The 23336-nt window shown below is 43.4% G+C and overlaps 1 protein-coding gene across 2 annotated transcripts in view; it reads left to right on the forward strand.

Moving 5' to 3' along the window:
- Positions 1-505: 505 nt before the first annotated feature.
- Positions 506-23336, forward strand: part of GRAMD4 (GRAM domain containing 4) — a 162334-nt gene continuing 139503 nt past the window's right edge. Inside the window, exon 1 of one of the 2 annotated variants that reach the window (XM_070755352.1) lies at positions 506-881. In XM_070755352.1, the coding sequence (XP_070611453.1) occupies positions 853-881 (29 nt within the window). In that variant the 5' untranslated portion in view covers positions 506-852. The remainder of the gene's footprint in view (positions 882-23336) is intronic. The other variant, XM_070755353.1, reaches the window with a different exon arrangement.

Here is a 23336-nt window from a genome sequence, read left to right on the forward strand (position 1 = left end):
CTCGCGGCCGCATTCTGAAGTTTCTGAACACTTTTCAAAGGTATCCCCATGTAGAGAGCATTGCAGTAGTCAAACCTCGAGGTGATGAGGGCATGAGCGACTGTGAGCAATGACTCCCTGTCCAAATAGGGCCGCAACTGGTGCACCAGGTAAACCTGGACAAACGCCCTCCTTGCCACAGCTTTATTTATTTATTAGTATAATAATAATAATAATAATTATAATAATAATAATAATAATAATAAATACATTTTATTTATTTAATTTATTTATTAAATTTGTATGCCGCCCTTCTCCGTAGAGATACATACATACATAAATATATACATACATAAATAAACAAACTAAACTTACTACCCACCACTGCGTACATCCCCCCCCCCGCCCCCAAGCAGCCCATCACAGTCTCCAAGCCTCCAAAGCCTCGGCTCGTCCAAGATGGGAAACAGGCGGAGCTGAGCCGCGCTGGAGGCCCGGCCCCTTTGCGCGCCTCGGCTGTGGAAGGCAGGCGAAAGCGGTGACGGCAGCGGCGGCTGCGCAGGGTTCCCGTCGCCGGCCTTGGCTGGGGGCGCTGAGGCAGGCAGGCAGCCGAGCGGGCGGGGGGAGGGAGGGGGGCCTGCCGGCCGGAGCACCTGCTGCTGTTGCTGCCGGCCCCGCGCTGAGGGCTCCGTCGGGCCGGCCGGAAAAAATAAAGCGAAGAGCCCGCGCGCCTTGACTGCAAAGCCTCTCCCCCCCCGCCCGCTTGTGGCGCAATCCGGGGCCGAAAGCTGCGGCCACGAAGCTCCGGGGCATCTGGCGACGGTGGGGAAGGAAAGGAAGCTGAGCGGGGGCATCGCCGCCTTGGAAGCGTGGATGAAAGTTTGGTCCGAATTCCGTGCAGGGTGAGGAACAAAGCCGTCTTCGTCCGTCCTCCCCCCCCCCCCTCACCCGCCTTTCCTTGGCGCCCGCAGCCGCCTCCTCCTCCTGCTGGAAAAGCGCGGGAGCCCCTTCCCCACACCTACCTCTGCTCCTACCTCTCTCTCTCTCTCTCTCGTCCAACCTTCGCTCCCTTCGCCCTCGGCTTGGGCTTCGGCCATTCCCCACCACCGCCTCCTGATGGGGAAAAGGAGCCCCGGCTTCCCTCTCCGTCCCGTCTCCTCGGACATCCTCTTTTCCTCAAAACTGGACCCCGTTCGTTCGTTCGTTCTTTCTTTCCTTCCTTCCCTCACTCATATTCCTTCCTTCCTTCCCTTCCTCACTCATATTCCCTCCTTCCTTCCTTCCTTCCTTCCCTCATATTCCCTCCCTCCTTCCTTCCTCCCTTCTTTCCTTCACTCATATTCCTTCCTTCCCTCCCTCCCTCCCTCATATTCCTTTCCGTCTTCCTTCCTTCCTCCCTTCCTTCCCTCACTCATATTCGTTCCTTCCTTCCCTTCCTCACTCACATTCCCTCCTTCCTTCCCTCCCTCATATTCCCTCCCTCCTTCCTTCCTCCCTTCTTTCTTTCACTCATATTCCTTCCTTCCCTCCCTCCCTCATATTCCTTTTCTTCTTCCTCCCTTCCTCCCTTCCTTCCCTCACTCATTCGTTCCTTCCTTCCTCCCTTCCTTCCCTCACTCATATTCCTTCCCTCCCTCCCTCATATTCCTCCCTCCCTCCCTCGCTCGCTCGCTCCCTCCCTCCCTTCCTTATATTCCTTCCCTCATATTTCTTACTTCCTTTCTTCTTTCCCTCCCTCTCTCCTTCCTTCCCTGCTTACTTCCTTCCCTCACTCATATTCCTCCCTCCCTCCCTCTTTTTTAAAAAAATCCCTGCTTAGAGAGACTTTGGAAAGCTGCCTGCTTCCCAACTCACCTCCGCTCCCCCCTTCAAAAAATTGCTGTAGTTTTTTATATACAGTAGTATATTTTTGGGTGGTAGGGAGTTCCCTGGACGTTTGGGTGTGTATGTCACCTTTCCCCCCTCGGGCTTATTCTGCAGATGCCTCTTCCTGGTGTGTATAACCTACTGATACATTCTACAAAATTTGCAAAAGTTCTCCTGGTAAATAATTCAGTAGATACAGGAGGTATGTTGAGGAACAGTTATTATTAATAATGCATTCAAAGAATCCATATCTGATTGCTTATTTCAGTGATTTTCAACCTTTTTTGAGCCGCGGCACATTTTTTACATTTACAAAATCCTGGGGCACATCACCAACCAAAATGATACAAAATGACACTCTAAGACACTCTCCTCTCTTTTTCCATCCCTGTCTCCTCCCCCCTTGTGTGTGTGTGTGTGTATACACACTCTTGAAACAGGTGAGGGCTGGGGGATTTTCTCTTATTATTTGGGTTCTTTTTATCATATGCTTTAAATCAAGTCACTTCTCTCTCTTTTGTTTCTCTCTCTTTCCTCTCATTCTATGTCTCAATCATTTTCTCATTTCTCTTTTTTCCTCCCCTTTTTTCTCTCATTTCTCTCTCTCTCCCTTCCTCTCCTTTTCTCTCTCTCTCTCTTGCTTTCTTTCTCTTTTTCTTTCTTTCTCTCTTTTTCTCTCCCTCTTGCTTTCTTTCTCTCTCCCTCTTGCTTTCTCTCTCTTCCTCTCTTTTCTTTCTTTCTCTTTCTTTCTCTCTCTCTCTCTCTCTCTTTCTTTCTCTCTCTCTCTCACTCACTCTCACACTCTCTCTCTCAGCAAAAAGTTGCGAGACCGGAACCTGAGCTTCCTTCTTCGCGGCACACCTGACCATGTCTCGCAGCACACTAGTGTGCCACGGCACACTGGTTGAAAAACACTGGCTTATTTGACCCCTATGACAGTCATTAAGTTTTGTACCTCATGATTCTGGACAAATGTATATTATCTTCTATGTGCACTGACAGCATGTGCACCAAAGACAAATTCCTTGTGTGTCCAATCACACTTGGCCAATAGAGAATTCTCTGATCCATTATCTTGGGAATCCAAGATCTGGAAAATAAGGTTTCACTTGAATTATAAAGTGCTTCACTGTAATTCGTTTGTATCGAAAGAAGCCCAGTCCAGTGCACCTTGTATTATCAAGGACATTTTTGTAGAGAGTGATGTTTAAAATACAGAAGCAAAGGTCTCTTCAAAAGTCATTTCCCACTCTTAACCTTCCTTCCTTTTATTGATTTCATTTGTTCAGTAGCTTAGAGTGTTTTTTTTTTAAAACGAGGCATAATTATGATACAAACCCGGATAAGACGGAGTGGCTGTGGGTTCTGCCTCTGAAGGACAATTCCATCTGTCTGTCCATAACCCTGGGGAGGGAATTACTGACCCCCTCAGAGAGGGTCCGCAACTTGGGCGTCCTCCTCTATCCACAGCTCACATTAGAGAAACATTTTTCAGCTGTGGCGAGGGGGGCGTTTGTCCAGGTTCGCCTGGTGTACCAGTTGCAGCCCTATCTGGACCGGGACTCACTGCTCACAGTCACTCATGCCCTCATCACCTCGAGGTTCGACTACTGTAATGCTCTCTACATGGGGCTACCTTTGAAAAGTGTTCGGAAACTTCAGATCGTGCAGAATGCAGCTGTGAAAGCAATCATGGGCTTTCCCAAGGTATGCCCATGTTACACCAACACTCCGCAGTCTGCATTGGTTGCCGATCAATTTCCGGTCACAATTCAAAGTCTTGGTTATGACCTATAAAGCCCTTCATGGCATCGGACCAGATTATCTCCGGGACCGCCTTCTGCTGCACGAATCCTAGCGACCAGTTAGGTCCCATCGACTAAGCAATGTCGTTTGGCGGGACCCAGGAGAAGAGCCTTTTCTGTGGCTGCCCCGACCCTCTGGAACCAGCTCCCCCCAGATATCAGAGTTGCCCCCACCCTCCTTGCCTTTCGTAAGCTCCTTAAAACCCAATTCTGTCGTCAGGCATGGGGGAATTGAATTTTTTTCCCTTCCTTTCCCTTCCCTTATAGAATTTATACATGGTATGTTTGTTTGTATGATTGGTTTCTTAAATTGGGTTTTTTAGACTACTTTTTAAAATTAGATTTGTTACATTGTTTTCTTTATTGTTGTTAGCCGACCCGAGTCTTCGGAGAGGGCGGCATACAAATCTAATAAATAAATAAATAGAAGAGAACAAGAGAAGTCTTCTGAAGTTTCTCCGGTTATTCCTCACATACTTTTTTTGGCCACTTTTCAACTTATTTTATTCCCCACAGGTGACCTTCCTTCTTTTGAGGATTGTTTCTCCTACCCTCAAAAACCATCAACAACAAGGGACAAAATCTTGCCTCTGTGCCTTTAATGAACAACTTTCTGTCCCTGAAACGATTTTTCCTTCTTACCTTTCTTCCTCACCCTGTGGCATCTTTTCATAAATGGAGGGAATTTGTTTCCTTGCTTCGGGTGCCCTGATTTAACCCGAACTTGCGATAATTATAGGTGTCAAAGTTCTTTTCTTGGCGACGCTATGGAAATAGTTCGTCATTTACCTTCTCCTAAGGTGTGTGCTTGATTTTCCAGTCTCCTTTAACAGCTGAAGGATTTCCTGGTGGTGTCCTATCCAAGGGCTAATTGGGTCAAATCAGCCAAGGTCAGCCAGAAGCTCCTGATTCTGTGCTTTGCATTCCCATAGTTTAATATTAAGGTTCTTTTTGGGAGATGTGGCTAGAAGTGTGAAAAAAAAGTGAGTTTCTTTTCAGTATTGTCCTTGGGACTGGTGAATAAATGGAGCTATCGAGGTTGTTTAATTTTTGGAAAGTTTTATTTGTTGTAGCTTTCGTATGTGGGGCTCTGACAGGTTGTTATTTAAGCTTGGCTGCTGGGAAAGCAGAATGATGCCTTACTTGTTTTCTCTCCCTGAAAGATGTCTTCGGTCATTATTTGTAGTACCCTCAGCGTACAATCATTCATGTATTCATTTGACGTTACAACCGCACTGAAAAAGTGTCTTGTGAACCTCGGTGGTGCAGTGGTTAGAGTGCAATACAGTGTTCCCTCGATTTTCGAGGGTTCGAACTTCGCGAAAAGTCTATACCACGGTTTTTCAAAAATATTAATTAAAAAAATACTTCGCGGTTCCCCCCCCAATACCACGGTTTTTCCTGCCCAATGACGTAATATATCATCACCAAACTTTCGTCCACCTTTAATAAATATTTTTTTAAAATAAACTTTAATAAAGAAACATGGTGAGTAATAATCTAAATGGTGGTTAAGGGAATGGGAAATTGCAATTTAGGGGTTTAAAGTGTTAAGGGAAGGCTTGTGATACTGTTCATAGCCAAAAATAGTGTATTTTCTTCCGCATCTCTACTTCGCGGAAATTCAACTTTCGCGGGAGGTCTCAGAACGCATCCCCCGCGAAAATTGAGGGAACGCTGTACTGCAAGCTACTTCTGCTGACCAGCGGCTGCCAGCACTTTGGCAGGTCGAATCTCAGTAGGCTCAAGGTTGGCTCAGCCTTCCATCCTTCCAAGGTCGGTAAAATGAGGACCCAGATTGTTGTGGGCAATAGGCTTACTTTCTATAAACCACTTAGAGAGGGCTGTAAAGCACCGTGAAGTGGTATATAAGTCTAAATGTGATTGCTATTGTCTTCCTCATTCTTAGTCCTCTACCAGAGGCCTGGGAGTTTTAAGATTTCTGCATAGTATTTTAGCTCTCAGAATATATATTATTTTGTTCAGTCATGTCTGACTTTTGGACATTGCCTGGACACATTTTCCAGACAAGGTTTTCCGAAGTGATTGACATCGCCTTCCTCCTAGGGCTGGTCCACAATGACCCAGCTGCCTTTGTGCCTAAGGTGGAACTACAACTCAGTCTCTGTTTCCTGTCTTAGGCTTTAAGTGCTACACTTAACTGGCTCTCAGTATGTATGTATGTATGTATGTATGTATGTATGTATGTATGTATGTATGTATGTTTGTTTTCGGAGAAGGGAGGCATACAAATCTAATAAATAATACCAATAGTAGTAATAGTAGTAGTAATAATAATAATAATAATAATACAAATCTAATAAATAATACCAATAGTAGTAGTAGTAATAATAATAATAATAATAATAATAATAATAATAAATGTACATACTGTTTCACACAATGCTATGCATGTGGTTTTTTGAAAATGCATTATATATTTAATAAAACAGAACAAAGAAAAATATGGCTATCAGTATGTATGTATGTTTGTATGTATTGCTATTGTTATTTTTCACCCAACTGTTGCAACACCCCCTGGTCATGTGATCAAAATTCAGAAACGTGGCAATGGAGACGTTTTTATGAATGGTTGCAGTGTCCTGGGGTCACGTGATCAACTTTTGTGACTTTCTAACAAAGTCGATGGGGAAGCCTGGTTCAATGAATAGTGTTTCACTAATTTAACAACTGTACTGATTCATTTAACAACGGTGGCGACAAAGGTCACAAAACTCATTTAACAAATGTCCTGATTTAACAGTGCAAATTTTGAGCTCAATTGTGGCCGAAAGTTAACGTTCTCCTGTACAGGGGTACCTCTACCTAGGAATGCCTCTACTTCTGAACTTTTCTAGATAAGAACCGGGTGTTCAAGATTTTTTTGCCTCTTCTCAAGAACCATTTTCCACTTGCAAACCCGTGCCTCGGAAACTGTAACCGAAAAAGGCAGGGAGAAGCCTCCTTGGGGCCTCTCTAGGAATCTCCTGGGAGGAAACAGGGGTGGAAAAGGCGGCAAGAAGCCTCCATGGGGCCTCTCTAGGAATCTCCTGGGAGGAAACAGGGCCTCCACCCTCCCTGTGGTTTCCCCAGTCGCACACATTATTTGCTTTTACATTGATTCCTATGGGAAAAATTGCTTCTTCTTACAAACTTTTCTACTTAAGAACCTGGTCACGGAACGAATTAAGTTCATAAGTAGAGGTACCACTGTATATGTTGCTTTCAAGTTTTTCAAGCCTGGTTGGGGAAGACAGGATCGCCATGGCCGGCAGAGGTGGTAGCAGAATTTTGTTTATTAGCCGATAGAGTAGTTTTAAACTGTTGCATACAAGTCCTAGGACAGTGATGGTGAACCTTTTTTTGCTCAAAAGGGCGCATGCGTGCTCGATAGCATGCGTGTGTGTGCCCTCACCTCTAATATAATGCCCTTCCACTCGCGCATGCGCGCACAAACCCCCTGCACATGCACATAGGCCTCACTGAAGCCTCCAGATTCTGTGGATGGCAAAACAACGGGCCCAATGGGTCTATCGGAAGTTTATTTCCAAACTTCTGGTAGGCCCGTTGGGCCTGTTTTTCACCGGAGGCTCTCCTGAAGCCTGGAGAGGGCAAAAATAGCCTCCCCCGCCCTCTTGAAGGCCGAAAACCAGATGGAGATGACATAGGACAACTCCTAGCATGCCCTCAGATATAGCTCCATGTGCCACCTGTGGCACACGTGCCATAGATTTGCCATCGCAGTCCTAAGGCAATGTCTAAACGCTGTGAATAAACCTTTGGAGTCTCCGTTTGAAGCATTGCCCTGACCTTTAAATAGTGTGCGGTGTTTGGCTCTAAAACATCCTGGCAACGTGTTGGCAACTCCTCAAAGAAGCCACACCTTCTTCTGGGCTGGCACAGGTATGTGTGTGCATGTGTTGAAAGATCTTACGGAGGCATGACAGAATGCAACCACTTGTCATTCCCTTTGGTTGTCTCCTGAATTCCAGTGTGTATTTTCCTAAACCCCAAAAGACCTGCTACAGCACAGGTACCCATGCTACAGCTGAAAGGTTCTTGCTTGCTTTTAGGTTTGAATATTGCAGATTGCTAGGCTCTACCTTTAAACTAGTAGGTATCTTACGTTTGCTCCCAGAAACCAGTGGTACGAAGTGGGAGATTGCAATTGTTTTCTTTTCGTCATGAGAGACAGTTCCCGAGAGCTGTCTGTTTAACAACAACGTTGGAGACTTCTGCTGTCAATGATAAACAGAACAGCATCCTCCAATCTGTGGTTTCCAGATTTGATAGGCTTCATTATCAGCGGGGCAAAAGAACAAACATTGCGTGGACAAATGTTCAAAGGCAACCCTCAGCATCTCAAGGTAGAAAGAAAAACTACAGTGGGAAACCCTTAAAGCAGTGATGGCGAACCACAGGTGGCACCCGGAGCCATATCTGCTAGCACATGAGCTGTTGCCCATGCTCAGCTTCAACATGCATGTGTGTGCTAGCCAGCTGATTTTTGACTCGCAGAGGCCCTGGAGGGCATTTTTGGCTTGCAGAGAGCCTCCAGGAGGATGGGAGAGGGCGCTTTTATCCTCCCCCAGCTCCAAAGAAGCCTTTGAGCCTGGGGAGGGTGAAAGACCAGCCTACTGGGCACACCAGAAGTTGGGAAACAGGCTGTTTCTGGACTCCAGGGGGCCTCTGGGGGGTGGGGAAAACTGTTTTCACCCTCCCCAGGCTTTGAATTATCGGTGTGGGCACTCAGGCATGTGCAATAGCATGCGTACACCCTCTTTCGGCACCCGAGGAAAGAATGGTTTGCCATCACTGCCTTCTCTGTGGCGGCCCTGACCCTCTGGAACCAGCTCCCCCCAGATATCAGAGTTACCCCCACCCTCCTTGCCTTTCGCAAGCTTAAAACCCACCTCTGTCGTCAGGCATGGGGGAATTGAAATTTTTCCCTTCCGCCTAGGCTTATAGAATTTATACATGGTATGCTTGTTTGTATGATGGGTCTCTTAAATTGGGGTTTTTTAGATTATTTTTAATATTAGATTTGTTACATTATCTTCTTTATTGTTGTTAGCCGCCCCGAGTTTTCGGAGAGGGGCGGCATACAAATCAAATCAAGAAAGAAAGAAAGAGAAAGAAAGAAAGAAAGAAAGAAAGAAAGTCTATGGCCCAGGTGTCTGCAATACTGGTTTGATGGACCCCTGATCTGTTTCAGTGGCTTAGCTCAAACAGCATCCAAAATCATCAAGTTTCTTAATGCGTTGGATTAATTTGCCAGATGTAGAGTAGTCAACAAATGGTAGATTAAATAAATCCAGTGTTGTTTTTCTAGAAGTCACCAGATTATGGGACTTGGTGTAGTACAGTGTTCCCTCGATTTTCGCAGGTCCGAACTTCACGAATAGCCTATACTATGGTTTTTCAAAAACATATTAATTTAAAAATACTTTGCGGGTTTTTTTCCTATACCACGGTTTTTCCCATCCGATGACATCATATGTCATCGCCAAATTAATAATTTTTGCAAATAAATATAATTATAGTTAATAAATAATTATGTTTATAAATATCAGGATCACTAAGTGCCTTATTCAATGGTGAGTACCAGTAATAATGGTGAGTAAATGGTTGTTAAGGGAATGGGAAATGGTAATTTAGGGGTTTAAAGTGTTAAGGGATGGCTTGTGATACTATCCATAGCCAAAAATGTTGTACAGTGGTACCTCATCATACGAACTTAATTGGTTCCAGGAGGAGGTTCGTAAGGTGAAACGTTCGTAAGATGAAACAATGTTTCCCATAGGAATCAATGTAAAAGCAAATAATGCGTGCAAATCCTTCAGGAAAATCCCAAACTTTAGAAGGGAGGCAAACAGAGGGCAGGGAGAAGCAGCTAAAGGGGGCGGGTGGAAGAAGCAAGGCTAGGCTAAAGGGTGAGTGGGAAGGAAGAAAGGCAAGGGGGGCGCCCCTCCCTTTTCTTTTTTCAAAAGACACAGTTTCAGTGCCTTTGCAGGCATGCAAAATCTTTACTCCTCCAAGCTGCCCCTCCCTTTTCTTTCTTAAAAAGACACCGTTTCAGTGCTTTTGCAAGCATGCAAAATCTTTACTCCTCCAAGCTGCCCCTCCCTTTTCTTTCTTAAAAAGACACCGTTTCAGTGCTTTTGCAAGCATGCAAAATCTTTACTCCTCCAAGCTGCCCCTCCTTTTTCTTTCTTAAAAGGACACCGTTTCAGTGCCTTTGCAGGCATGCAAAATCTTTACTCCTCCAAGCTTCCCCTCCCTTTTCTTTCTTAAAAGGACACCGTTTCAGTGCCTTTGCAGGCATGCAAAATCTTTACTCCTCCAAGCTGCCCCTCCCTTTTCTTTCTTAAAAAGACACAGTTTCAGTGCTTTTGCAAGCATGCAAAATCTTTACTCCTCCAAGCTGCCCCTCCCTTTTCTTTCTTCAAAAAAGGGGAAAAAAAGAAACCCTTTCATCCCAACAGCAGCTGCTTGGGTTCGTAAGGTGAAAATAGTTCGGGAGAAGAGGCAAAAATATCTTAAACACCGGGTTTGTATCTTGAAAAGTTCGTTAGAAGAGGCGTTCGTAAGATGAGGTACCACTGTATTTACTTCCGCATCTCTACTTCGCGGAAATTCGACTTTCGCGGGCAGTCTCGGAACGCATCCCCCACGGAAATCGAGGGAACACTGTATTTGGTCTGGGTTTTTTTTTTCTGACACTGTCCCTTGAGAATGGAGTTTTTCTGGTTTATTTAGAATGATGAAAACTCAGCCCAGATCTGAAGAGGAATGAGCAACGTTAGACAGATGTGGTACTAGTTGGCCCAACTCATTTTATTGTTGCTATAATGTTTTAGTCTCCTTAGAAGCAAGCTGGAATAATAGTGCAATAAATGCTTATTACTAATCTCTACCCGACTTATTCTTCTTCTCGGATTTATTGGTATGATTATAGACAAAACAATTCATTTCTTTTGCATTGCTGGAGAGAATTTTATTTTAACTTTGTAGTAGCAACGGATGACATCATTTGTAATGTCTTTTGTAGACTAATGTAATGGTGTATTTAATGCACTTTAGAGATTAGCATAATATTCTTAACAGATTTCCATTAAGCTTTGATGGTAATAATTTCCATAATAACCACTGTCTGCAGCCACTTCTTGTCCCACACAGAATTGCCACCCACCCTTATCGATCCTTTGCTTGGCTTTTTAAAAAAGCATTTAGAGAGATGACCAGGTTGTTTCCAATATTTGTGGAAGGCCTACGAAACCGAAATTTTCATCATTCAGCTGTAGGGACAAAATGAAATACTGCCCAATACTTTTGTTCAGGTAGCAAGGCGAAGTGAAAAGCTTGTTAAAAGAAGCAAATACATCCCTTTGGAGTCATACTTCAAGTTGGACTGCATGTCCATTCAGAAGAATCTACTTGCTTGTCCCTTAATGTCTTAATGCAGTGTTTTTCAACCAGTGTGCCGTGGCACACTAGTGTGCCGCGAGACATGGTCAGGTGTGCCGCGAAGCTCAGAGAGAAAGAAAGCAAGAGAGAGAGAAAGCAAGAGAGAAAGAAAGCAAGAGAGAGAGAGAAAGGAAGCAAGAGAGAGGAAGAGAACAAGAGAGAAAGAAAGCAAGAGAGAGAGAGAGAATAAGAGAAATAAAGCAAGAGACAGAGAGAAAGAGAGGGAGAAAGAAAGCAAGCGAGAGAGAAAGAGGGAGGGAAGGAGAGAGAGAGAAAGACATAGAGGGACGTAGGGAGGGAGAGAGAAAGAGGGCAAAAAAGAGAGGAAGGAAGAGAAAGAAAGAAGGATGGAGAGAGAGAGAGAAAGAAAGAGGAAGGAAGGGAGAGAAAGAGGGAGGGAGAAAGAAATAGAGCGAAGGGGAGGAAGAGGGAGAGAGAATTTTTTTGTCCAAACTTTTTTTAGCCCCCCCCCCCCCGCTCCATGTGCCCCAGGGTTTCATAAATGTAAAAAATGTGCCGCGGCTCAAAAAAGGTCGAAAATCACTGTCTTAATGCATCTCTTTAGCAGGGAAAGATGAAGAAGAGCAGAGGGAAAACACTTTGATGGAGATCGAATGGGAGGAGGGGATGGGATATAAACAGGGGCGGGATGGACTGTCCACTGTTGACCTCTCCTGATTCCTAAGAGGTCAGTAAGGGGTGTGCATAAGTGCACCAGCGTGCCTTCCGTCCCCTGTCCTAATATTTCCCTCTTACTTGTATTCTGCTTACAAACATAGTTACAGTATATCTTTGTATGCTACCAATAAGTATTTGACAAAACAAATAAATACAATAAAATAAAATGTATCTCTATCGAATGTGAAGCACCTACTATTCCCATCGCATAGGTTCTTCTTGCGCTATAAACAGAGAATTTGGGAGGTTGGTCATAGGATAGTCTAAAAACCGTAGAAATGGTGGTAGACTTTAGGAGAAATCCTTCCATCCTGCCACCTCTCACAATACTTGACAACACAATATCAACAGTAGAGACCTTCAAATTTTTAGGTTCAATCATATCTCAAGACCTAAAATGGTCACCTAACATCAAAAACATCATCAAAAAAGCACAACAAAGAATGTTTTTTCTGCGCCAGCTCAGGAAGCTCAAACTGCCCAAGGAGCTGCTGATACAGTTCTAAAGAGGAATCATTGAGTCTGTCATCTGCACCTCTATAACTGTCTGGTTTGGTGCTGCAACCCAACAGGACCGACACAGACTTCAGAGGACAATCAGAACTGCAGAAAAAACAATTGCTGCCAACCTGCCTTCCATTGAGGACCTGTCAAAAAGAGGGCGGGGAAAATATTTACTGACCCCTCACATCCTGGACACAAATTGTTTCAACTCCTATCCTCAAAACGTCGCTACAGAGCACTGCACACCAAGACAACTAGACACAAGAACAGTTTTTTTCTGAACGCCATCACTGTAGTAAACAAATAATTCCCTCAACACTATCAGCAGTGTTCCCTCTAATTTTTTTTGGGGTGGACGGAAAAGTATAGTGTCTGAGCGGCAGTCCCTTCGGGACTGGGTGGCACAGAAATATTAAATAAACAAACAAACAAACAAACAAACAAAAAAACCCACCCTGTTTTGCCTCAGAGAATTTCAAAATAAAATACTGTACTGTGTGTCTACAACAGTGAGCTCATAATAGGGCAACTCTATCAATATCAAAATGCCACTTAAATAGTTGAGCTAGTTTCAAACTAGATTTTGATTTTCTTTCTCTCTTCCTTACTCCCATTCTTTTTCTTTCTCTTTTCCTTCCTCTCTTTTTTCTCTCTCCTTCCCTCTCACTCTTTCCCTCTCGGCTTCTGGGCAGGTTTGGAAAACTCTGAGTTGATGATGATTTTTAAGTGAGCGATTGCTCACTGCTCAGCTTAGAGGGAACTATGGCTCTGTCCTACACATTGGGAAGAAGAATCTGAACTCCAAATACGAACTGAATAATCAAATTATCACAGATAATCCCCACTCGGTTAAAGACCTTGGTATACTAATAACAAAAGATTTAAGTGCCAAAGCCCACTGCAACAATATAGCCAACAAGGCTTCAAGAGTTGTAAACCTAATCCTACGTAGCTTCTGCTCTGGCAATCTCACACTACTTACCAGAGTTTACAAAACTTTTGCCAGATCCATCCTCGAATACAGCTCATCTGTTTGGAACCCATATCGCATCTCAGACATTAACACCCTTGAAAATGTCCAAAGATACTTCACCAGAAGAGTCCTTCACTCCTCCACTCGAAATAGAATACCCTATGAGACTAGACTTTCAATCCTGGGCCTAGAAAGTTTAGAACTAAGATGCCTTAAACAAGATCTAAGTATTGCCCACAAGATCATATGCTGCAAGGTCCTGCCTGTCGGCAACTGCTTCAGCTTCAACCACAACAACACAAGAGCACACAACAGATTTAAACTTAATATTAACCGCTCCAAACTTGACTAAAAAATATGACTTCAATAACCGAGTTGTCGAAGCGTGGAACTCATTACCGGACTCCATAGTGTCATCCCCAAACCCCCAACACTTTACCCTTAGATTATGACCTATCCAGATTCCCAAGAGGTCAGTAAGGGGCGAGTACAAGTGCACTAGAGTGCCTTCCGTCCCCTGTCCTATTGCTCTCCTATATCTCCTATACCTTTCTTCTATTCCTATATCTCTTCTTCTATTCTTTCATTGATATGTTCTATTACTATACCTTCTTTTCTATTATTTCTTAGATATATTTTACTATGAGTACCTCCTCTAGAACCTTCATCATGTATTCTACTATATGTATATAGATATATACCCACTAAAACCCTCATTGTGTATTAGAAACATAGAAACATAGAAGACTGACGGCAGAAAAAGACCTCTTGGTCCATCTAGTCTGCCCTTTTACTATTTCCTGTATTTTATCTTAGGATGGATATATGTTTATCCCAGGCATGTTTAAATTCAGTTACTGTGGATTTCCCAACCACGTCTGCTGGAAGTTTGTTCCAAGGATCTACTACTCTTTCAGTAAAATAATATTTTCTCATGTTGCCTTTGATCTTTCCCCCAACTAACTTCAGATTGTGTCCCCTTGTTCTTGTGTTCACTTTCCTGTTAAAAACACTTCCCTCCTGAACCCTATTTAACCCTTTAACATATTTAAATGTTTCGATCATGTCCCCCCTTTTCCTTCTGTCTTCCAGACTATACAGATTGAGTTCATTCAGTCTTTCCTGATACGTTTTATACTTAAGACCTTCCACCATTCTTGTAGCCCGTCTTTGGACCCGTTCAATTTTGTCAATATCTTTTTGTAGGTGAGGTCTCCAGAACTGAACACAGTACTCCAAATGTGGTCTCACCAGCGCTCTATATAAGGGGATCACAATCTCCCTCTTCCTGCTTGTTATACCCCTAGCTATGCAGCCAAGCATCCTACTTGCCTTTCCTACCGCCCGACCACACTGTTCACCCATTTTGAGACTGTCAGAAATCACTACCCCTAAATCCTTCTCTTCTGAAGTTTTTGCTAACACAGTATTGGACAAAATAAATAAAAATAAAAAATAAACCTTGATGAAGCTGGCCTGTGCACTTCCTTCCACTTTGTTTATCCTGACTCTAGGTATTTCACAGGCCCCATCATGTGAGGTTTCTTGCTGCTGTTAGCATTCCTTGATGTACTTGCTTTTGAGCTTTTGTTAGAAGTCAAGGAGAAACAGACACTTACATAAGAGCCTGGTAGAGATACCTGCGGACAAAGGAGAGAAGCTGCAACCTGATCCAATCAAAGAGATATTGACTGTTGCGGGAATTAAGGGGTGGCTGGGGTGTTGCTGAATTCTGCCTTTATTGATGCTCGTTGAGATATTGCAGATTTGTGACAGCAAAAATTCAGGTGCTCTGTTTTTGTTTCAAAGGTAACTGCAGTTGAGAGGGATGAAGCCCCCAGGATTTTCTCCCCTTGTAACAATCTTCATGAAGTCACCTTGTTTCAGACCATTATTATGTCAGTATTTTAGGTTAGCATATCTATACCATGGATGAAGCATTGTGAATTGAGTGAGAGAAATGAAGCAAGCAAGGAAGGACAGCGCCTTGCTGTATGTGAACTAAATGTAGTAGAATAGAATAGAATAGAATAGCAGAGTTGGAAGGGACCTTGGAGGTCTTCTAGTCCAATCCCCTGCTTAGGCAGGAAACCTTACACCACTTTAGACAGATGGTTATCCAACATCTTCTTTAAAACTTCCAGTGTTGGAGCATTCACAACTTCTGGAGGCAAGCTGTTCCACGGATTAATTGTTCTGTCAGGAAATGTCTCCTTAGTTCTAAGTTGCTTCTCTCCTTGTTTAGTTTCCACCCATTGTTTTTTGTTCTACCCTCGAGTGCTTTGGAGAATATCTATCTATCTATCTATCTATCTATCTATCTATCTATCTATCTATCTATCTATCAAATTTGTATGCCGCCCCTCTCCGTAGACTCGGTGCGGCTCACAACAGCAATAAAACAATTCATGACAAATCTAATAATTTAAAAACATTTTTAAAACCCCATTATTAAGCAGACATACACACAAACATACCATACATAAATTGTATAGGCCCGGGGGAGATATCTCAATTCCCCCATGCCTGGCGGCAAAGGTGGCTTTTAAGGAGTTTACGAAAGGCAAGGAAGGTGGGGGCGGTTCTAATCTCCGGGGGGAGCTGGTTCCAGGGAGTCGGGGCCGCCACAGAGAAGGCTCTTCCCCTGGGACCCGCCAAACGACATTGTTTAGTCGACGGGACCCGGAGAAGGCCAACTCTGTGGGACCTAATTGGTCGCTGGGATTCGTGCGGCAGAAGGTGGTCCCGGAGATATTCTGGTCCGATGCCATGAAGGGCCTTTATTGGTCATAACCAACACTTTGAATTGTGACCGGAAATTGATCGGCAACCAATGCAGAATAGTTTGACTCTGTCTTCTTTGTGGCAAACCCTGAGATATTGGAACACTGCTATCATGTCTCCCCTGGTCCTTTTTTCCATTCATTCAGTAAATTCCATGTTTGAGTCCCAGTATCTGGATTTTCTTATTTTTCTTTCCTCGCTTCTCGTCCAAGGAGCTCCTTCAGTTCTTCAAAGAAAAAAAAAGTCTCTCCAGAAAAACAACAACCAAGGATGTCTAGTTGCCTCTTGAAAAAGCACCTTTGAGACAATCATGACCTGGAGAGATATGCACCAGAGACAAAATTCCTTGTGTGTCCAATCACACTTGGCTAATAAAGAATTCTAATCTACTCTAATGTTCTGTCGGTCTCTCTGGTAGAATCCTCCCAAAAATTCACAGGTACAAATTGCAGACACATACACACGTTTGAAAATTCAAAACAATGTTCTTTATAATGAAAATTCACTTAAACTAAGCCCTCGTTTGGTATAGCAAAGAGCACTCGTCTCCAAACAAACTGGTAATTTGTACAAGTCCCTTATCAGTTCTGTGATGCTTAGCTTGCAGCTGTGAGGCAATTCACAGTCCTTCTTCTTTCACAAAGTGAAACACACTTTGCTCTGGTTTAGTTTGAAAGCAGGGAAAAATCAGCACACAAAAGGTCAAAGTCAGTAAAGCAGTCACAAAACACAAGGATCAGATAATCCTCCACAATGGCCAAACCCACAGGCTGCTATTTATAGCAGCCTCAGTAATTACCACAGCCCCACCCAACCACAGGTGGCCTCATTTTCTTTGATAATAATCTCTCAGTTGTTGTTGCCTATGCATCGCTCTCCTCATGCGTGGCTGTATCATTAACTCTTGTTCCGAATCCAAGGAGGAGCTAGATAATTGATCTCCTTCTGAGCTGTCTGCCACACTCTCCTCCTCCCTGTCACTCATGTCTTCTTGGTCAGAGGAGCCTTCATCATCAGATTCCACCGGGGGCAAACCAGGCCTGCAGCATGTGGATGTCTCCCCCACATCCACAGTCCTTGGGGCAGGAGCTGGGCCAGAGCTAACCACAACATCTAATGACTGAGAATCTCCATAGACATTTAGATAAGAGGTAATTAAAAGGGACCCACACTTGTTTTTCAAAGTGAAAAAAGAGATGTGTCCATTTCTCACCAAACGTAATTGAAGCCAGATTGCTTTTCTGTCTGTTACATAAAACACTTTTGTCCCATGGTAAATTTAAATGGCTTTTGCATCTGTACATGCTATTACAGAGAAATGAATGCATTGGCAACTGATTAAAAGTCCCGCCACCACTTTACACCCTGGGTAATTACATCAGTTGTTAGAAGCATTGTTTTGTACATCATCACCAATGCTCTTTCCATTTTATTATGAATGATGGCCTCACAGAAAATTGAGGCCAACATGTAATCATTTTGCTGTGACTCTGCATGATTTATGACTGGTCGGTCCAGATGAATTTTGGCTGGCCATGTCTCAGGCCAAACCATCTCCAAGGGTTGTTTTTGTGGGCGAAAATAGGAGGAGGAAGATACCTTAGTTCATCTTCTTTTATTTATAAAATAATAAAGATGGGGTAATAATTCAAAGTGTTGGTTATCACCTTTAAAGCCCTTCATGGCGTCGGGCCAGAATATCTCCGAGACCGCCTTCTGCCGCACGAATCCCAGCGACCGATTAGGTGGGCCTTCTCCGGGTCCTGTCAACTAAACAATGTCAGTTGGCGAGTCCCAGGGGAAGAGCCTTCTCTGTGGCGGCCCCGACTCTCTGGAACCAGCTCTCCCCAGAGATTAGAACTGCCCCTACCCTCCTCGCCTTTCGCAAACTCCTTAAAACCCACCTTTGTCATCCGGCATGGGGGAACTGCAATATCTCCCCCGGGCCTATACAATTTATGTATGGTATGCTTGTGTGTATGTCTGTTTAATAATGGGTTTTTTAAATATTTTATATTGTAAATTATTAGATTTGTTATAAACTGTTTTTATTGTGTTGTGAGCCACCCCGAGTCTACGGAAAGGGGCGGCATACAAATCTAATAAATAAATAAACAAACAAACAAACAAACAAATAAATATAAATTAAAAAAATAAAATAAAATAAATAAATAAATAAATAAAAAATACAGCCCAGTACCTGGGCTCTCAATTCCTTTGTAGCAATAGCAATAGTGCTTAAAAATGCTTCACAGTGCTTTCCAGTCCTGTATAAGTGGTTTACAGAATCAGCATATTGCCCCCAATAATTTTGGTTCCTCGTTTTACCAACCTCAGAAGGATGGAAGGCTGAATCAAATTTGGGCTGGTCAGAATCGAACACCTGGAGTGAGCAGTGAGTTAGCCTGCAGTACTGGATTCTAACCACTGTGCCATCAAGGCCCTTGTATCTTCAATAGCCCTTCCAAACCATTTTAATTTTGATGAGATGTATTCAGTTAGATCTGAGGTCTTCAAACTTGGCAACTTTAAGACTTGATATTTCGCTCTCTGAAGGAACCCTTAAGTTTAGCTTTCCTCCCATTTGGAACTGGTTGTTTACCTTCTCCTATTGATTGTTGCTTAACAATGGGCCTACCTGGATCAGATTTAATCTTCACAGAGGTAGATATCTCCTAAAGCATTGTATGTGATGTCAGTGGCTACGTTTGTGCAAATATATTTCTCCATGTTCCTCTTCCTTTAACAAAGAAGGCCAAGAAATTGATTCGTTGTGTTCTCTCTTGTGTAAAATAGCTTAAAGGCAGAGCCAGAATAATTCACATGATGTTTGCAAGGCAGCTGATAGCTTAAGTAGGTAGATAGGAGATTGACTACAAGCTGGTCAACAAACAAGGGTGCTATTTTAATTTTAATTTGATAGGTCAGATGTCACCCACTGTTATACCCAGTTAAAAGTGCTGGATTTGTTGGAAGTTTACTTAGTTTGGTGTGTGTGTGTTAGTATTTATTTTTAGTTTCATTAACAAATAAAATTTGAATCTCAGTTTGGAAAAAGATTTCATTATAAAGCTAAGTAGTGAAGATCACAATGGAAGAAAAGAGGATAATATTTCAAGATGAAGACTAGAGGGTTCAACTTTAGCTTGATGGGGGAAAGTTCTTGAGGGCTTCAGCCAAAATCCCCCTCCTCTTACTCTGTTTCCCCCAAAATAAGACTGATAATAAGCCCAATTCGGGCTCTTGAGTGAAAGACAATAATGCCCTGCTTATTTCAGGGTTCAAAAAATATATAAGACAGGGTCTTACTTTTGGGAAAACATGGTACATCTTCTATGAGTAGCTCTGGAAAGGGTTACGGCTAGAGCAGCAGTCCCCAAATGCTCATTGACCCCTTTATAAAGTTTCAAATTCTTTATCAACTCTCAATTTATTATATGAAAATAATGTAATAAAAATTACTTTAACTAATGAGGAGTAGGAGGGGAGGAGTAGGAATCCCAGCGACCAGTTAGGTCCCATAGAGTGGGTCTTCTCCGGGTCCCGTCAACCAAACAATGTTGCTTGGCGGGACCCAGAGGAAGAGCCTTCTCTGTGGTGGCTCCGGCACTCTGGACCCAACTCCCCCCAGAAATTAGAATTGCCCCCACCCTCCTTGCCTTTCAAAAGCTGCTTAAAACCCACCTCTGCTGCCAGGCATGGGGGAATTGAGATACTCTTTCCCCCTAGGCATTTACAATTTTATGCATGGTATGTCTGTATGTATGATTGGTTTTTATATAATGGGATTTTAACTGTTTTTAGTATTATTATATACTGTTTTATTGCTGTTGTTAGCTGCCCCGAGTCTGCGGAGGGGGGCGGCATACAAATCAAATCAAATAAATGAATGAATGAATGAATGAATGAATGAATGAATGAATGAATGAATGAATGAATAAATAAATAAATAAATAAATAAATAAATAAATAAATAAATAAATAAATAGGATAGAGAGATAATTGAAGGCTGTTCTTGCTGTTGGATGACCATCCAACTTTGGATACTACCAACTACAGTACTTCATCTTTTGGACCTAAGAATTAGCCTGGAGCTCTGCAGACTAAGATTAATTGATCCCAATCAATCTCCATTATTTATCAACTATCTATTGCCGACCTCCCCCCAGCCATTTACTGACCTTTTGTATACTTTAATTGATCCTTGGTGATTGATATTGACCATTTTAGGAATTCTGGGCTGGAGGAATGACGTTAATGGCCTTCATTTTGTTTGTTGCCATGAGTTTTTCTGCATATGAATATAGCTAATAAATGGGTACATAAATAATTAAATGTAGCAAGTAACAGGAGACAGGACTGGTCTTTTCAAAAGAGAGATGAATACCTGTGGAAAGTCAATTTACAGTCTTTGTGGCAGTGTCTAAACCAATAGAGAAAAATATATTCAAGATTAAGGTCTTAAATTTGTAATTCCAGCGTGGGTCTTCTCCGGGTCCCGTCAACTAAACAATGCTGCTTGGCAGGACCCAGGGGAAGAGCCTTCTCTGTGGCGGCCCCGGCCCTCTGGAACCAACTCCCCCCCCCCAGAAATTAGAATTGCCCCCCCCCTCCTTGCCTTTCGTAAGCTACTTATAACCTACCTCTGCCGCCAGGCATGGGGGAATTGAGATACTCTTTCCCCCTAGGCCTTTACAATTTTATACATGGTATGTCTGTATGTATGTTTGGTTTTTATATTAATGGGGTTTTAATCGTTTTTAGTATTGGATTATTATTGTATGCTGTCTTATTATTGCTGTGAGCCGTCCCGAGTCTCTGGAGAGGGGCGGCATACAAATCCAAGAAAGAAAGGAAGGAAGGAAGGAAGGAAAGAAAGAAAGAAATTCCAATGCCATTTATAGTTTCCAAACCTTTTAAAGGTTTCCAGTCCCGCCTCTGACTATTTCTCGCTGAAAATGAACAGTCCACTGTTTCATCATTTTGAATCTTAAAAACAAAGTCCTCTCTCCTCTCCCGCAAATTTCCACTGTGCATTCGACAGAGCTGTCACAGTTGCTGCCTCCACTGTAATTTTTTCCTCCCCAAATATTAAATTCGACCTTTGGCCGTTAAAAACTTGCAGGCGTCAGGGTGTTTCTTATTTTATAATTTATCTTTCTACAGCAAAATGGTGTTACGATACCCTGCTGTGTTGTTCTTTTGTTCTATGCTGTAATGTAGGAGCTGGGATAACTGTTGTTTTATGGGCTACAGCTGTTCCATATGGCATGGGTTTTTCTTTTATTTTGCCAAATGGTGTTATTGGCTGTAAGATCCCAGTTGTTGGCCTTAGCATCCACTTATATTTTCTCATCTTTTGAAGTATTGGAAATCAGTGCCAAGAAACCAGAAGTGCTAAAATCTTTCCCAAAAAATGCTTTTAAACCTAAAGAGTCCCATTGTGACCAAAATAACAGAAGTGTGTAATTGTTTAGTTTCTGCTGCCATAGCTCTTCCTCGTTTAGCATTTTTCTTAATAGCTGCAAGGCCTATACAGTGGTAGCTCGGTACTCAAACGCTTTGGTTCTCGTACATTTCGGATAACAAACAAAATTTTCGGCAAAAATTTGCTTCGGTATCTGAACAAACATTCTGATACCGAACAGCCACAGAAAATTTTGTTCATTATCCGAAATGTTACCGCCGGGGGCTGCTGCAATCCCAGCAGCTTCAGTGGGCTGAGGAGCTCTATAAGAGCTCCAAGCTGCAGGAAGGGTGGGGGCGGCTGCAATCCCGGCAGCCTTGGGGGGCTCCTTTCCTCATTGCTTCCTCTTATTACCTGTAAGCAGCTGCAAATACTTTCTCCTTCCCGGCGGCGGCAACGGCGGCAGCTTCCCTTCGAGTAGCAACAGCGCCGGGAACGTCACGTGATGAAGGGAAGCCGCCGGAGCCATCTCAGCAGTTGCCGCCACTCCAGCAGCTTCCCTTCATTACGTGACGTTCCCGGCGCTGTTGCTCCTCGAAGGGAAGCCGCCACCGTTGCCGCCGCCGGGAAGGAGAAAGTTTTTGCAGCTGCTTACAGGTAATAATACGAAGCATTGAGGAAAGGAGCCCCCCAAAGCTGCCGGGATTGCAGCCGCCCCCACCCTTCCTGCAGCTTGGAGTACCGAATTTATTTATCCCATAGGAAATAAAGAAAATAGATTTAATTGGTTCCCAGCGAGTTAACGGGCTGGGAACCAATTAAATCCATTTCCATTATTTCCTATGGGATAAATAAATTCAGTACTCGACCAAATTGGTTCTCAACCACACTTCTGGAACGAATTGTGGTCGAGAACCGAGGCACCACTGTATATTGTATCTTGGGAAGGAGTATCCATCTGGTTCAGTTCCAAGGTGGGAGAAAGACACTGGAAACATGGAGGCTGATTGGAATGATGGTTTAATGATGAAGCAGAACCACATGTGATTCGGGGCAGCTGACCACATGGAGTTGAGAGTGAGGTGTATTTACTGTATTTTCCGGACTATGAGACGCACTGGAGTATAACTGGTGCACCAGTTACGGCCTTATTTGGACCGGGACTCACTGCTCACAGTCACTCATGCCCTCATCACCTCGAGGCTCGACTACTGTAACGCTCTCTACATGGGGCTGCCTTTGAAAAGTGTTGAGAAACTTCAGATCGTGCAGAATGCAGCTGCGAGAGCTATCATGGGCCTTCCTAAATATGCCCATGTCACACCAACACTCCGCAGTTGCCGATCGGTTTCCGGTCACAATTCAAAGTGTTGGTTATGACCTATAAAGCCCTTCATGGCACCGGACCAGAATATCTCCGGGACCGCCTTCTGCCGCACGAATCCGAGCGACCAGTTAGGTCCCACAGAGTTGGCCTTCTCCGGGTCCCGTCGACTAAACAATGTCGTTTGGTGGGACCCATGGGAAGAGCCTTCTCTGTGGCGGCCCCGACCCTCTGGAACCAACTCCCCCCAGATATCAGAGTTGCCCCCACCCTCCTTGCTTTTTGTAAGCTCCTTAAAACCCACCTCTGTCATCAGGCATGGGGGAATTGAGATATTCCCTTCCCCCTAGGCTTATAAAATTTATGCATGGTATGTCTGTATGTATGATTGGTTTCTTAAATAGGGGTTTTTTACATTACTTTTAATATTAGATTTGTTCATATGGTCTTTTTACTGTTGTTAGCCGCCTCGAGTCTACAGAGAGGGGTGGCATACAAATCTAATTAATAAATAAATAAATAGCTAAGACACACCAAGATTTTGAAGAA

The sequence above is a fragment of the Erythrolamprus reginae genome, chromosome 6 (genome assembly GCF_031021105.1).
Source record: "Erythrolamprus reginae isolate rEryReg1 chromosome 6, rEryReg1.hap1, whole genome shotgun sequence".
NCBI lineage: Eukaryota > Metazoa > Chordata > Lepidosauria > Squamata > Dipsadidae > Erythrolamprus > Erythrolamprus reginae.